This window comes from Pristis pectinata, chromosome 7, assembly GCF_009764475.1.
Source record: "Pristis pectinata isolate sPriPec2 chromosome 7, sPriPec2.1.pri, whole genome shotgun sequence".
NCBI classification, from domain to species: Eukaryota; Metazoa; Chordata; class Chondrichthyes; order Rhinopristiformes; family Pristidae; genus Pristis; species Pristis pectinata.
In genome coordinates, this window is record NC_067411.1 from 1,155,525 (window position 1) to 1,169,032 (window position 13,508).

A 13,508-nucleotide genomic window follows, 5' to 3' on the forward strand; every position below is an offset into this window, starting at 1 on the left:
CCCCACCCATGGTGAAACCCCACCCACAGGAAAGCCCCACCAACTGGGAAACTTCCCTTAGGAAACCCCACACACTGGAAAACCCCACCCATTGGGAAATCCCACCCATGGTGAAACCTCACCCACTGGGAAACCCCACCAACGGGGATACACCACCCACTGGGAATTCCCTCCCTCCACAAACGCCTGCTTCAAGATTCCTTCCCGAGGAAAAACCCCACCCTCCTAAAAACCAAGCCCCACCTGTTTGCTGGGAACAGCTCCCCATCTGAGAATGGGGTTAGGGATGGGGATGGGAAAGGGGGTGGGGTTCAGGGTGGGGTTGAGGATGGGGTTGGGATGGTGAGTAGGAATAGGGATGGGGATGGGGTTGGTATTGGGGATGAGGATGGAGTTGGGATGGGTTGAGGATGGGGTTTGGGATGGGGTGGAGTTTGGGATGCAATGGCATTTCGGAGATGGGGCAGGCTTTCGGAGATGAGGGTGGGGTTCGGAGGTGGGAGTGGGGTATGGGATGGTGGGGTTCAGGATGGGGGTGGAGTTTGGATATGGGGTGGGGTTTGAAATGGGGGGTTTGGAGATGGGGTCGGGTTTGGGATGGGGCTGGGGTTTGGAGATGGGGTGGGGTTTGGAGATGAAGGTGGGGTTTAGGATGGGGATAGGGTTTGGGATGGGCCTGGAGCTTGGGACGAGGGTGGGGTTTAGGATGAGGGTGGAGTTTGGGGTGAGGGTGGGGTTTGGGAAGGGGTTTGGGATGAGGGTCGGGTTTGGAGAATGTGGGTTGGGTTTGGGATCAGGGTGTCGTTTGGGATCAGGGTGTGGTTTGGGATGAGGGTGGGGTTTAGGATGGGGTGATGTTTAGGATGGGGTTTGGGTTTGAGATGGGGTGGGCTTTGGGATGGGGGTGGGGTTTGGAGATGAGTGTGGGGTTTGGGATGGGTGTGGGGTTTGGAGATGAGTGTGGGGTTTGGAGATGAGTGTGGGGTTTGGGATAATGGGGGTTCGGGATGGGGTGGGGTTCAGCTCCTCACCTGCAGTGGATCACCAGGGGCCCTGTATGACGGTTTGTTTGATTGATGGCCTTCAGCAGCCGGTAGATGCCGATGGGATTCCTGGGAACGCCGTGATCCGGCCACTGCAGGTAGTGGAAGTGCTGTATCTGCCGGGAGGACCCTGGTGCGGATCCAGCCTGAGAGAAGGAGAGGTTGGGAAAGGTCAGATGTTGCATAGGGTCCATCCCAATCCGTAACCCCAACCTTGACCCAGAGCCGATCTCTGCACCCTCCCCTCGCCCCCTGACCTTGTGCAGCTGGAGGGTGCGGATGCTGAAGTCCTTTGTGCTGGGGCTCTTCTCGCTGACCCGGGTGATGGTGAACTCCCCGAAGGTTTGGCTTGCCTCCTTTGGCCAGTATCGCTCACACTTACACTGCAAGGGAAAGGCAGGAGTTACTCTCACGCCAGCGGGGTCTGCAGGGGTCATGGGAAGGCAGATGGGGTCAGTGTGGGCTCAATATGGGACATGAGAGGGCAGAGTGGGGTCAGCAAAAGTTGGACAAGAGCAGGGCAGGATCGGTAGGGGTCATGTGGGGGGTCACACTGGGGCAGAGGTTATGAGGGGTCAAAGATGGGTCAGTAGGGGTCGAATATGGGTCCCAGTGGGGTCAGCCGAGAATACGCAGGAGCTGGGCAGGGTCATCAGGGGTCACGTGGGGCGGGGTCAGCGGGGATCACTCACCTTGCCCTGTTCACTGATCCTGGTTAACATGACAATTATGGTGCAGTTCTCCTGCCACACCATCTGCCAGAAGTCGGTGATGGTCTCCGTCAGTGGCCCTGCGGATTCAGGCAACACAACAGGTGAACTGGCTGTCCATGCCCCCTGCGGCTACGACCCTCAACGGGGGACAGGAAACTGAGTCAATGGCCTGAGGGGTTCAGTGGAAGGAGTGGCGGGGTCAGGGTGCAGGACTCGTGATCACAGGTCGGCCTTGTGGACATCAGGGATGGCGAGGTGGGAGTCACATGTTAGCTACGTGGGGTGACCGGGGTCAGAGGTCAGGAATGCCTGGGAGCACCCAGGGTCAGGGGTCAAGAATGCTGGGCGCATCTGGGATCAGGGATGTCTGGGAGCACCCAGGGTCAGGGTCAGGGGTCAAGAATATTGGGATCACCTGGGGTCAGGGGTCAGGGACGCCTGGGTGCACCTGGGATCAGGGATGCCTGGGAGTGCCCAGGGTCAGGGTTCAGGGACAGCTGGGAATGCCCAGAGTCAGGGACGGCTGAGTGCGGCCAGGGTCAGGGGTCAGGGGTCATGGACAGCTAGGTGCAGCGGGGGTCAGGGATGGCTAGGTGTGGCTGGGGTCAGGGGTCAGGGATCATGGACAGCTAGGTGCAGTAGGGGTCAGGGATGGCTGGGGTTGGCGAGTGGCAGGAGCAGGTGATGAGTCCCGCCATGCCCTGTCTCTGACAGACGCACCTTGTGTTGCGATGTAATAGTTCTGCTTCCTGTAGCCCTGCAGAGAAGAAGCGAGATGTCAGGAGGGGGCAGTTCACCTGCCACCCTCATTGCACTCTGACCTGTGGCCCACCCCCGTTCCCTATGATTTGGATTGCACCCCTTCCCTTCCACTCGCTGGTGGGGCTCGGGAAGCGGCTCGTAGAGCTGTCGTCACGGATCTGGAGGGAGGGATGACGGTTTGCTCCTTTTACAGGGCCCAGTTCTCTCTGGATCCGTCCAGTGAGGATACACGCAGACCAGCTGGAGATCAGCCTGGTCTGGATGCTCGGCTGACATCGGCAGGCTGACCAGTGACCAGCTCCAGCTAGTACATCACAGTGGAGTTCCTGAGGGCTTTCTGGGACATGTGTGGGTCCTGGGAAAAGCCTGGTGACCAGGGAGATGCCCTTCTCCTGGCACAGGGCAGTCATTGTCCTGCTGCCTGATAGCAGTGGTATCTGCCTCTTGAGAAATTGGCAACCAGTCTCTCTCCTCAGCAAGGACTACAAGGTCTTTGCTCTGGCCACGGCCCCCAGTCTGGGCTCCATTCTGGCCCAAATGATCCACCCCAACCAGTCCTACATGGTCCAAAGCTAATCCATCCAGCACATCCGTCTGGTCTGGAACCTGGTCCACCTTACCCAGAGCACTGCTCTTTCAGTCACCTTTCTCTCCCTTGACTAGGAGAAAGAGTAAGACAGAGTGGATCACGTATACCTATCTGGGCTGCTCTGTGTGCTTTTGGACTGTGGCTTGGATTTGAATTTTGCAATCGGGCACAGAGTGCCTTGTGTCCTTGACTGTGCCCCTTCACTTTGGGAGAGAAATGTGTCAGGGATGCCCCATGTCCAGCCAGTCATATTCCATCTGTGTGGAGCCATTCCTGTGTCTTCTTTGATGCCTCTAGTTCTGTGTGGGCTGGGTGTGGAGATGGTCCTCTCACCTTATGTGAACAACATGCTCCTCATGGTCACAGATCCCATTGATCTACAGAGGATATACGAGTGCCAGCGGATTTTCTTAGCTACATCCTCTGCCAGGATCAACTGGGAGAAATGTTCCAGACTCTTAGTAGGTCAGTGGTGGGTGGACTTTCTGCTGGTGGAGATGAGACTGTTTATGTGGAGCATAAGGTATCTCCTCTATCTGGGAGTCTACCTGACCCCACTGAGGAAGCCCGGCCAGTGAACTGGCAGGAGCTGGAGGTGAACGTCACCAACCGGCTAAGGTGCTGCACAGGACTGCTCTGAGTGCTGACCTGCAGAGGACTGGTCATAAACCAACTGGTGACCTCCATGTTGCGGTACCGCTTGGTCACTTTGGTCCCACCCTCTGCCTTTGCCACCAAGATCCAGAAGAAGCTGGAGGATCTCTGAGGTAACAGGAAACACTGGGTCTCTGCTGCGGTTCCCGATTGAGGAGCCCGTCAGTTGCTGGTGTGTGTCCGTTCCCAAATGGTGACTCTCCACCTTCAGACCCTGCACAGACCCCTGTATGTTGAGCATCCTCCCAGATGGGGTGCACTGGTGAAGTACTTCTTTCTGCCAGAGGCGCTGCCATCAGGATGCCACGCGGCTCCTAGTGGCGAGTGTAAGCTGTGCTGCTCTGTGGAAGTTGCCCGTCTTTTACTGGGACCCAGTCTGGGACATGGCTGCCTCCAGTCAGAGTGCTCCCCTGCCGACAGAGGGAGGTGTTTTGTCAGTGAAGGTGGCTGGACAAAGGGCCGGACTGGACGGTGGAGGAGCAAGCAGCTTGAGAGGACTGGTGAGTATGGGGTGATTCCCACTGGGCTGACCCCCACTTGGCCGGAATCGCCCCTCGGAGCCAGGCCATGAAACGCTTCAGCCTTGTCTCAGGCACTCACACGTCAGTACTGGGGATGGGATTGTTGAGCCGCCGCCTGTTGCCACCCACCACCCCACGGCCCAGGCTGACACTCACGTCGACGTAGCTGGCGTTGATGAATCCATCTTTGTCGCCGCTGTTGCCTTTCAGCACCACCCGGGAGTTGTCATCTGGTCAAAGGCAGAGAAGGTCAGAGCAGGATCAGTCAGTAAATCCACATCCATATACCTTCACCATGCACTGTCACAGAATGGTCACAGCAGGAAAGGAGGCCACTTGGCCCACATGCTCCAGACTGGCTCTGTGCAGGAACGATCCAGCCATCCCACCTCCCTGCCCTCTCCCCACACACCCGCACATCCCGTCTTCTCTTGTGTTTAGCCAGCTCCCTGTTGAACGCCAGTCCGGAATTTGCCTCCACCACTCTGAGAGTGTTGCAGACCCCAGCCCCTTGCTGTGGAAAGCTTTCCCTCATCACTCTGGGTGTGGTCTCACCAGGGCCCTGTATAACTAGACTCACAGCACGGAAACGGGCCATTCGGCCCACCATTGGCATTAATCCCATCTCCCAGCACAGCCCTTAGTTTTCTGTGGCTGGGTGATTCAGGTGCTTGTCAGCTCTCAGTGACTCTGCTTCCACCTCTCTCTCAGTTCCAGGTACTCCCCACTCTCGGGGTGAAGAAGGTCCCCCTCAGATCCCAACTAAATCTCTTTCCCCTTACCCTATGTCCTCTACTTTTATCTACCTCTGATATGGGCAATAGTTTCCTGATCTACCCTACCTGTACCTCCTCATAACTCTATACACCTCAAACATGTCCACTGTCATCTGCTTCCAATAGGGACATGGACCACGTGCTGGCAGATGGGATTAGTTGAATTTGGCATCATGGCTGTACAGATAGTGTGGGCTGAAGGGCCTGTTCCTGTGCTGTACTGTTCTTTGTTCTTAACCTCCTCCGCTCCAGGGAGAACTGACCATCCTCTCCAGCCTCTGCCCATCACTGAACTGCTCCATCCCAGGCAACGTCCTGGTGAAAGTCCTACACCCTCTCCAGCACCATCACATCCTTCCTACAAGGATGGGTGGTGACCAGAACTGCACACAGTGCTCCAGCTGAGACCTGACTGAGGTTTTATCAAGCATAACCTCCCTGCTCTTGTACTCAATGCCCCAACTAATGAAGGCTGGTATCCCATATGCCTTCTTAACCACGTTGTCTACTTGAGCTGCCACCTTCAAGGATCTTTGGACGTGCTCCAAGGTCCCACTAGGACCCTACCATTCATGGTGTATGTCCTAGCCTCATTAGTGCTCCCAAATTGCATCACCTTTCACTTGTCCCATTTGTTGTTTCTCAGCCCATTTCACTGATGTCACGCTGCAGCCTAAGACTACCTCCAAGGTGTCAACAACTCCACCAGTCTTTGCATCATAAGATATCCTTGCTCCTGCACCCAAAACCTCTTGCTTGAAGGCTGACATACAACATCTTAACTGCCCGTTTCACCTGTATGTTTGGTTTCAGGGACTGCTGGACATCAACATTTCCCAATCCACCTCCATTTAAATAAGACTTTACCTTTCCTTTTCTCCCACTGAAGTGGACAACTCCACACTTATTCACATTACACTGCCCCATCACCCTCTCACTCAGTTTTTCTAAATCACCTTGAAGCCTCTATGTCCTCCTCACACCTCAGAGTCCCACCCTGTTTGCACTGTTAGCAGATTTAGAAAATCAAAAACTCCAGGTGCTGGGTCTGAAATAAAGACAGAAAATGCTGGAAACACTCAGCAGGTCAGGCAACGTCTGTGGAGAGAGAAACAGTTAATGTTTCAGGTTGAAACCCCTTCATCTTCTCAAACTATATCATGTTTAAACTTGAAAAAAATTAGGAGTGGTACTGTCGATCCTTCGCTTAAATTTGAAGATATTTGGAGTCCATTTATTCGATATTTTCACATGATGTAGATCCCCTTTCAATAACTTCCCAAATTTGAGGAACGGAGTTGACAACATAATATTGCTCTGAGAATATTACTGAGAAATTTTAGTCCAGTTTTTTTTCCTTTTTTTGTTTGTTTTTTTGAAATTTTTCTGTTTAGTTTAGTTTGGTTTGATGTATTGTTTAAAATTTTTCTTGTTGATTTGGGTTTTTCTTCTCTTTTTTTAAGTTTATACAATAAATCTTTTTCTTTCCTTTCTTTTATATTATATTCATTTACTAAGAGATCATTGGATCTACAGATTTTTTTATATTTTATTTTTCTTTATGATTATCCATGCCATGGTTGTTCTCCTGATCTCTGTGTATCACATGTACAAACATCGATGTTATATATCAATCTGTATTAATTTGACAACTAATAAAAGGATTGAAAAAGAAAGAAATCCCTTCATCTGAAATTAGAAATGTTACATTCAGTTTCCTCATCCAAATTAATGATATACTGTGAAAAGCTGGGGCCCAAGATCACTGCAGTACCTGGTCACTGCCCCCACACCAGGTAAGTACCTGGTCACTGCCCCCACACCAGGTAAGGTCAGTTTATTCCTCCCCTCTGCACCGTTTCCACAGCCAATTCTCAATCTACGTCAGTATATTGGTATAGGTTTATTATTGTCACATGTACTGAGATACAGTGGAAAGCTTTTGTTTTGTGTGCCCCAATCCCACGTGGTTTAAGTATGCACACTGATCTTTTATTGTGGTATCTTCACAGAAGTCAAATGCATCACGGTGGTGCAGCGGTTAGCGTAACGCTATTACAGAGCCAGCAATTGGGGTTCAATTCCGGCCGCTGTCTGTAAGGAGTTTGTACGTTCTCCCCGTGTCTGTGTGGGTTTCCTCCGGGTGCTCCGGTTTCCTCCCACATTCCAAAGATGTACAGGTTAGGAGGTTGTGGGCATGCTATGTTGGCACCAGAAGCATGGCGACACTGGTTGGCTGCCCCCAGACCACTCTATGCAAAAGATGCATTTCACTGTGTGTTTCGATGTACATGTGACTGATGAAGAAGTCTTATCTTCTTGCTTATCCAGTCTACCAGTTACATCCTTGAAACACTCCAGGTGGGCTAAGGTGGGCTGAAGGCCCCGTTACTGTGCTGCACAACTATGACTCGCCCTCTCTGGACATCCAAGGAGCCCTGACTTTAATTCTCCTCCCCTGCTCCCACATGGGAATGTGCCTGGACTGTGGTTGAAAGATCTCCACCGGAAAGGCCTCCCATTATCCAATCACAGTTTCTCCTGCAACCTTTGATTCCAGTCCGTGCTCATCACATTCCTTTGCCCTGTTCCAGTCAGCTATCTGGAGTTGTCTATATTTGTTTCCAAGTCTATTTTAAACCTCACAATTCCATGACAAAAACAAATGCACATTCAAGTCACACTCACATGGTAAGATGGTGAGAAATCGGTTCTTGCTTGCGTTGTGGGGTTCTTTTGCAACGGTGCAAGCATGTAACGGGTAATTTGACAAATTCTGTAAATGGAGAGCAGGAGTCAGTGGGAATCTGCAGTCTCTTGTGTCTCTGTGTAATCAGCACGGTCATCAGTTCCACTGTTAGCATGGAACTAGTGCAATGGTCGGGCAAGATTCTGCAACAGGTGGGATTGTGAATACGAAGGAGGGTGAAAAGAGATTGGACAAGCTGAGTGTGTGGGCTTGGCAGATGGAAAGATAACGTAGGAAATTGTGAGGTTATCATCGTGCACAGTACAAAAAAGCAGAGTATTTGTTAAATGGTGAGAAACTGAGTAACGCCGATGTCCCGAGATTGAGTAACTCATCCTGGTGCAAGGTTTCAACCTGAAACATCGACAATTCCCTTCCTCCAGCAGATTGTTTGTTGCTCCAGAGGCACCTGGATGTGTTGTACACGAGAAAGCATGCAAGTGCCCCAAGTGATGAGGAGGGTGAACGGTACGTCAGACATTAGTATGAGAAGAGTTGAGGAGTACAGATATTTGGCTGGAAGTATAAAGGGCCTTGATAAGACTGTAGCTGGAGTGCTGTGTGCTCCATTGGTTCTACCTGAGGAAGGCCAAACGCTTCAGTGGGGATTACGGTGGACATTCACCGGTCCAAGGGATGTTGCGTTGCCGTGTGAGGACAGGATGAGTAGACCAGGCCTGTGTGGGTTCTCTGCTCATTCTTCCCAATGACGTGAGGTTTAATGGAAACTTACAAAGCTCTTTCTGGGCTTGGAAGGTTGTGTTCAGGGAGGACGTTTCTACTGCTGAGGAGACCAGGTGTGGGTGGGGTGTGGGTGGGTGGGGGAGCAGGGTGTGGGTGTGGGAGTGGGTGGGGGAGCAGGGTGTGGGTGTGGGTGGGTCAGGGAGCAGAGTGTGGGTGTGGGAGTGGGTGGGGGAGCAGGGTGTGGGTGTGGGTGTGGGGGTGGGGGAGCAGGGTGTGGGGGTGGGTGGGGGTAGGGTGTGGGTGGGTGGGGGAGCGGGGTGTGGGTGGGTGGGGGAGCAGGGTGTGGGGGTGGGTGGGGGAGCGGGGTGTGGGTGTGGGGGAGCAGGGTGTGGGGGTGGGTGGGGGTAGGGTGTGGGTGGGTGGGGGAGCGGGGTGTGGGGGTGGGTGGGGGAGCGGGGTGTGGGTGTGGGGGAGCAGGGTGTGGGGGTGGGTGTGGGGGTGGGGGAGCAGGGTGTGGGGGTGGGTGGGGGTAGGGTGGTGGGTGGGTGGGGGACGGGGGTGTGGGTGGGTGGGGGAGCGGGGTGTGGGTGTGGGTGTGGGGGAGCAGGGTGTGGGGGTGGGGGAGCAGGGTGTGGGGGTGGGGGAGCAGGGTGTGGGGGTGGGTGGGGGTAGGGTGTGGGTGGGTGGGGGAGGGGGGTGTGGGTGGGTGGGGGAGCGGGGTGTGGGAGTGGGGGTGGGGGAGCAGGGTGTGGGGGTGGGTGGGGGTAGGGTGTGGGTGGGTGGGGGAGCGGGCTGTGGGAGTGGGTGGGGGAGCAGGGTGTGGGGGTGGGTGGGGGTAGGGTGTGGGTGGGTGGGGGAGCAGGGTGTGGGGGTGGGTGGGGGTAGGGTGTGGGTGTGGGTGTGGGGGTGGGGGAGCAGGGTGTGGGTGTGGGGGTGGGGGAGCAGGGTGTGGGGGTGGGTGGGGGAGCAGGGTGTGGGTGTGGGTGTGGGGGTGGGTGTGGGGGTGGGGGAGCGGGGTGTGGGGGTGGGGGTAGGGTGTGGGGGTGGGGGAGCAGGGTGTGGGTGTGGGTGTGGGGGTGGGTGTGGGTGGGGGTAGGGTGTGGGTGTGGGGGTGGGGGAGCGGGGTGTGGGTGGGTGGGGGAGCAGGGTGTGGGTGTGGGTGTGGGGGTGGGGGAGCAGGGTGTGGGTGTGGGTGGGGGTAGGGTGTGGGTGGGGGTAGGGTGTGGGTGTGGGTGTGGGGGTGGGGGAGCGGGGTGTGGGTGGGTGGGGGAGCGGGGTGTGGGTGTGGGGGTGGGGGAGCAGGGTGTGGGTGTGGGTGTGGGGGTGGGTGGGGGAGCAGGGTGCGGGTGGGCTCTGTGCAGACAGGTGCTGCGCTGTACTCACTTTGTACTCCTTTGTCAGCCCATCATCTTTCACATCCTCATCGCCGCTTTCTTCGTCCAGCAGCCGCATCTTCATGAGGAATTTCAGGAGGTTGCACACACTGATCTCAGTGTTCACCACTGTCAAACACAGCCTTGTTAGGTATAAGGTGTCACGGGGGGGGCAGAGAGGGTGGGGGGAGAGGAGGGGAAAGGGGGCTCAGAGAAGGGGAGAGAGAGATCGAGGGGGGGAGTGGAGGGATGTACGGGGGGGCAGAGTCAGCGCGAGGTGTGTGGATATTGGTTTGTGGGTCACATGTATCAGTGGTGCAGTGTAACAGTTGCTGTGGGATGGTGTGGCTGCTGTACCTGGTTACTCCTGTTGGGGCTCAATTCAGTTTACAGGTTCACCTGCTGCAATGAACTGAAGCCTTTCCTTGATGCACCCAAACTGAGGTTATGTTTCACTCTGCAACAAGAACTTGAGACGTGCGCTGGTGATGAGTGTGTGAGCTGAATGTTGCACTACTGTCAGTTAAGGAAAGCATTGAGGAAAGACAGTGGGCTCTGGCTACAGTGGGTGCACTGGGCTCTGGGTACAGTGGGTACTGCAGGTTCTGGGTACAGTGGATACAGTGGGCTCTGGGTACAGTGGGTGAACTGGGCTCTGGGTACAGTGGGTACAGTGGGATGTTGTCTGGCCCTGTAGCCTTGGTGTTCGATGTATCAGCTGTTTCTTGATATCACATGAAGTGACTCAATTTGTCTGAATATTTGGTTTTGTAGTAACAGGAATCTCCGGAGGAAGCCAAGATGGATCATGCACTGGAAGCTTCTGTCTGAACGTGGCTGGCAGTGCTTCAGTATCTTGGGCCCTGCCCTCAGTGAGGTGGGACTGTTCTCACAGCTGCCCTTCTTTGTTAGCTAGTTGGGGTCAATAACGCCTAAAGACGCATCTCACTGTGTGTCTCGATGTACATGTGACTAATAAAGAAATATCTTAATTACCCTCTAAATGTGGGGCAGGTCTGACAGCTTCAGTATGATCTGTTGTTGTGAGATTGCTTAGCTCTGTCTGTTGCATTCCAGAGTGAAGCTGGTGTAAGTGGAGAGTGCTCTGGGGTGTTAGGAGAGGTTCAAGGAGCTTCCTTGAATCCTGCGATTCATGGTGTTGACTGTTGGAAGTCTGCCCTCAGCAGCTGTGTGTCAGTGGGCAGTGGGCAGTGGGCAGTGGCAGGGAGAGGCCAGGGCAGGAGGCGTCCACAGTGGTGTCAGTGGAGGCCACATGAGTTGGAAAGCAGCAGGTCAGTTGGAAATGTCCTGGAGAGATGGACAGCTGCTGACAAACAGCCTGGGTCTGGGCTACGGTGGGGTCGGCAGTCTTACATTCCTGGAGCAGTGAACTCCTATCTGTAACCAGTGCAGAGGTGGACTGAGGGGTTTGGGTATGGTTGGTTCACCAGCGTGTTGGGCTGGGACCCACTGAGAAGCTTGACATGGCGGTTGGAGACTAGCAGTTGGACGGTGTTGCAGTGGCGGGAGAGCCTGGGGAAAGGGCAGGATGTCTATGGGACTTCTGCCATACACACTGCTTCATGGCTGGAGCCAGGCTCAGAGGGAGTCGGCTGGCTCACTGGGGCACGTGTTGCTCTGCGGCAAGAGTTTAAATACATCTGAGGATCCTGGACAAGGCATTACCCCAAGCCTGGGTGATGTCAGCTCAGTACACAGTGACCCACGTACTGCAGGACAGGCTGAGAACTGTGAGGACTGCCTTGTATGAACTGGAAGCCATCCAGGGACAGGTCAGGGGCGATGAAGCCACCACCCACCTGTGAGAGGTCATCAGAGAAAAGGGGAGGTGCAGAGTCCACAGGCGGTGCAGGGAGGGCTGCTGCAGGAAGGCACAAAACACAAAGGAAAAGTTCAGCTAGAATTTGTCAAAATTAGGATTCTGACTCTTGGGAATATTTTGGAAGCAATGTATACTGGCAGCTGTGAGGGAGTTGATGAGATCTTGTTCTTTGTAAAGTTTGGAGGGGGGCAACAATTGGTGAGATCAGATGGTGTGGTCTTCAGGAGCTGTGTGTATTTTGTGATCGGACAGGTACCAGCCACCACTGTTAGTTGGGTGATGTTCACCTTTGCTGCAGGACATTTTGTTCAAAGCTCTATCCTTGCTTCCTTACAGTGAGAGAGAGGAAGCCAAGGAATCAACAACTACAGGTGGGGAGGGGGAGGGGGAGGGAAGTGGGGGAAGGGAGGGAGGAGGGAGAGGGAGGGAGGGGATTGAATGAGAGTGAGTGGCGGTGAGCTCTCGCTGGGCTCAGGGTTCTCACCTGACTTGCTTCTAATCAGAGGACGGAAGACCTTCTCTCTGGGCTCCTGAGGCCTCTGCTTCCTCCTCCTGAACAGAAAGGATAGAGGGTGATTAGAAGGAATACTCACCAAGGTCCTGGATTGAGAGAGTGTCCCTGATTGAGAAGCAATTCCCGGAGGCAGGGGGCAGGGATTGGGGGTAGAGTGGGGAGATCGGCGAGGGGTGTTGATGGGGGAGGGGTTGAGCTACCCTGCCATCCATGAGCACTGTGGCTTAATTCTGGAATAACAGTAACATTGAAAACCCAGCCAGGAGTGGTTGTTGTCAAGTAAGCTGGACTGACCCATGTCCTCTGGGTGGAAGCACGGTGTTATCCATGGTGTGGCAATCCCCTGACCCCAGGCCCAGTGACGGGTTTGCCCCCTGAGACATCCTGGTGACCCCTTCAGTCAGGGCTACTTCCCTGTGTGGTCCCTGCCGTGCCCAGTGACCCAGTGACACCCCTGCTCCACCCACACAGCCCTGGGTAAGCTCAGCCTGATACAGCAGCCAGGACCCTGCCTACCTGTAGAGCAGGAAGACCACCAGGAAGAAAAGCAGAACAATGATCAGGAGTGTGGAAACGGCTATAGCGACCTTTCCACTCGACACTGTTGGAAGAAAAATCCAAGCCAGCAGTTAGTTTGACCAACACACAAGAAATCTGGAGCACAAAGTGAGCTGCTGGAGGAACTCAGAGGGTCAGGCAGCATCTGTGGAGGGAGATGGTCCAGATGACCCAAAATGCCATCTGTCCATTTCTCTCTACAGGTAGACACAGGTTGAGGATATTTGTTTTACACCCACATTTCCTTCAATTCCCAACCCTCTCCAGAGATTCCCTGCAGAGGAAGATCGCTCTGATGTCAGGGCCTGTTACGGACTCAGTGAAAGTCCCTTTAAGATAGAGAGTGTGTGTGTATGTGTGCGTGGGGCGTGCTTACGTCAATAGAAGATAAAGGACGTAATGACGTTGTTGAAGAAGAAGAAGAGAGAGAGAGAGAGAGAGAAGGGAGAGAGACACCAGCCTGCTTGTTTTCTCTATCGATGGATGAGAAACAATAACTGTGTTTGTTACTGAAATCCATGTATGGAAGTTGGAAGTAATCCGGTGGAGTTCACATTGTTGCTGACCTGTAGAAGGAAATAGGTATTTGTGTGTGGACGACCACGATTCGGATGCTTTTCGGGGTGAGGAAGTCACTACCGAGTAAACGCTGAAGTGTCATTTGGGGTTCCATCGTGGAACATTTGGATTTCGTATTTACTCTCCCTATGTTCTCTACGTCTACGTCTT

General features: G+C 54.2%; 1 protein-coding gene across 3 annotated transcripts in view; it reads right to left on the reverse strand.

Moving 5' to 3' along the window:
* The window catches only part of LOC127572454 (receptor-type tyrosine-protein phosphatase alpha-like), a 108,528-nt gene that overhangs the window by 11,979 nt on the left and 83,041 nt on the right, over positions 1-13,508 (reverse strand). For all 3 annotated transcript variants that reach the window (XM_052019734.1, XM_052019733.1, XM_052019735.1), the window contains 9 exons: positions 12,738-12,822; positions 12,192-12,259; positions 9,875-9,993; positions 7,747-7,834; positions 4,439-4,512; positions 2,477-2,513; positions 1,736-1,833; positions 1,301-1,426; positions 1,032-1,189 (listed from right to left, as the gene is read on the reverse strand). In XM_052019734.1, coding sequence (XP_051875694.1) covers positions 1,032-1,189; positions 1,301-1,426; positions 1,736-1,833; positions 2,477-2,513; positions 4,439-4,512; positions 7,747-7,834; positions 9,875-9,993; positions 12,192-12,259; positions 12,738-12,822 — 853 coding nt within the window. The remainder of the gene's footprint in view (positions 1-1,031; positions 1,190-1,300; positions 1,427-1,735; positions 1,834-2,476; positions 2,514-4,438; positions 4,513-7,746; positions 7,835-9,874; positions 9,994-12,191; positions 12,260-12,737; positions 12,823-13,508) is intronic.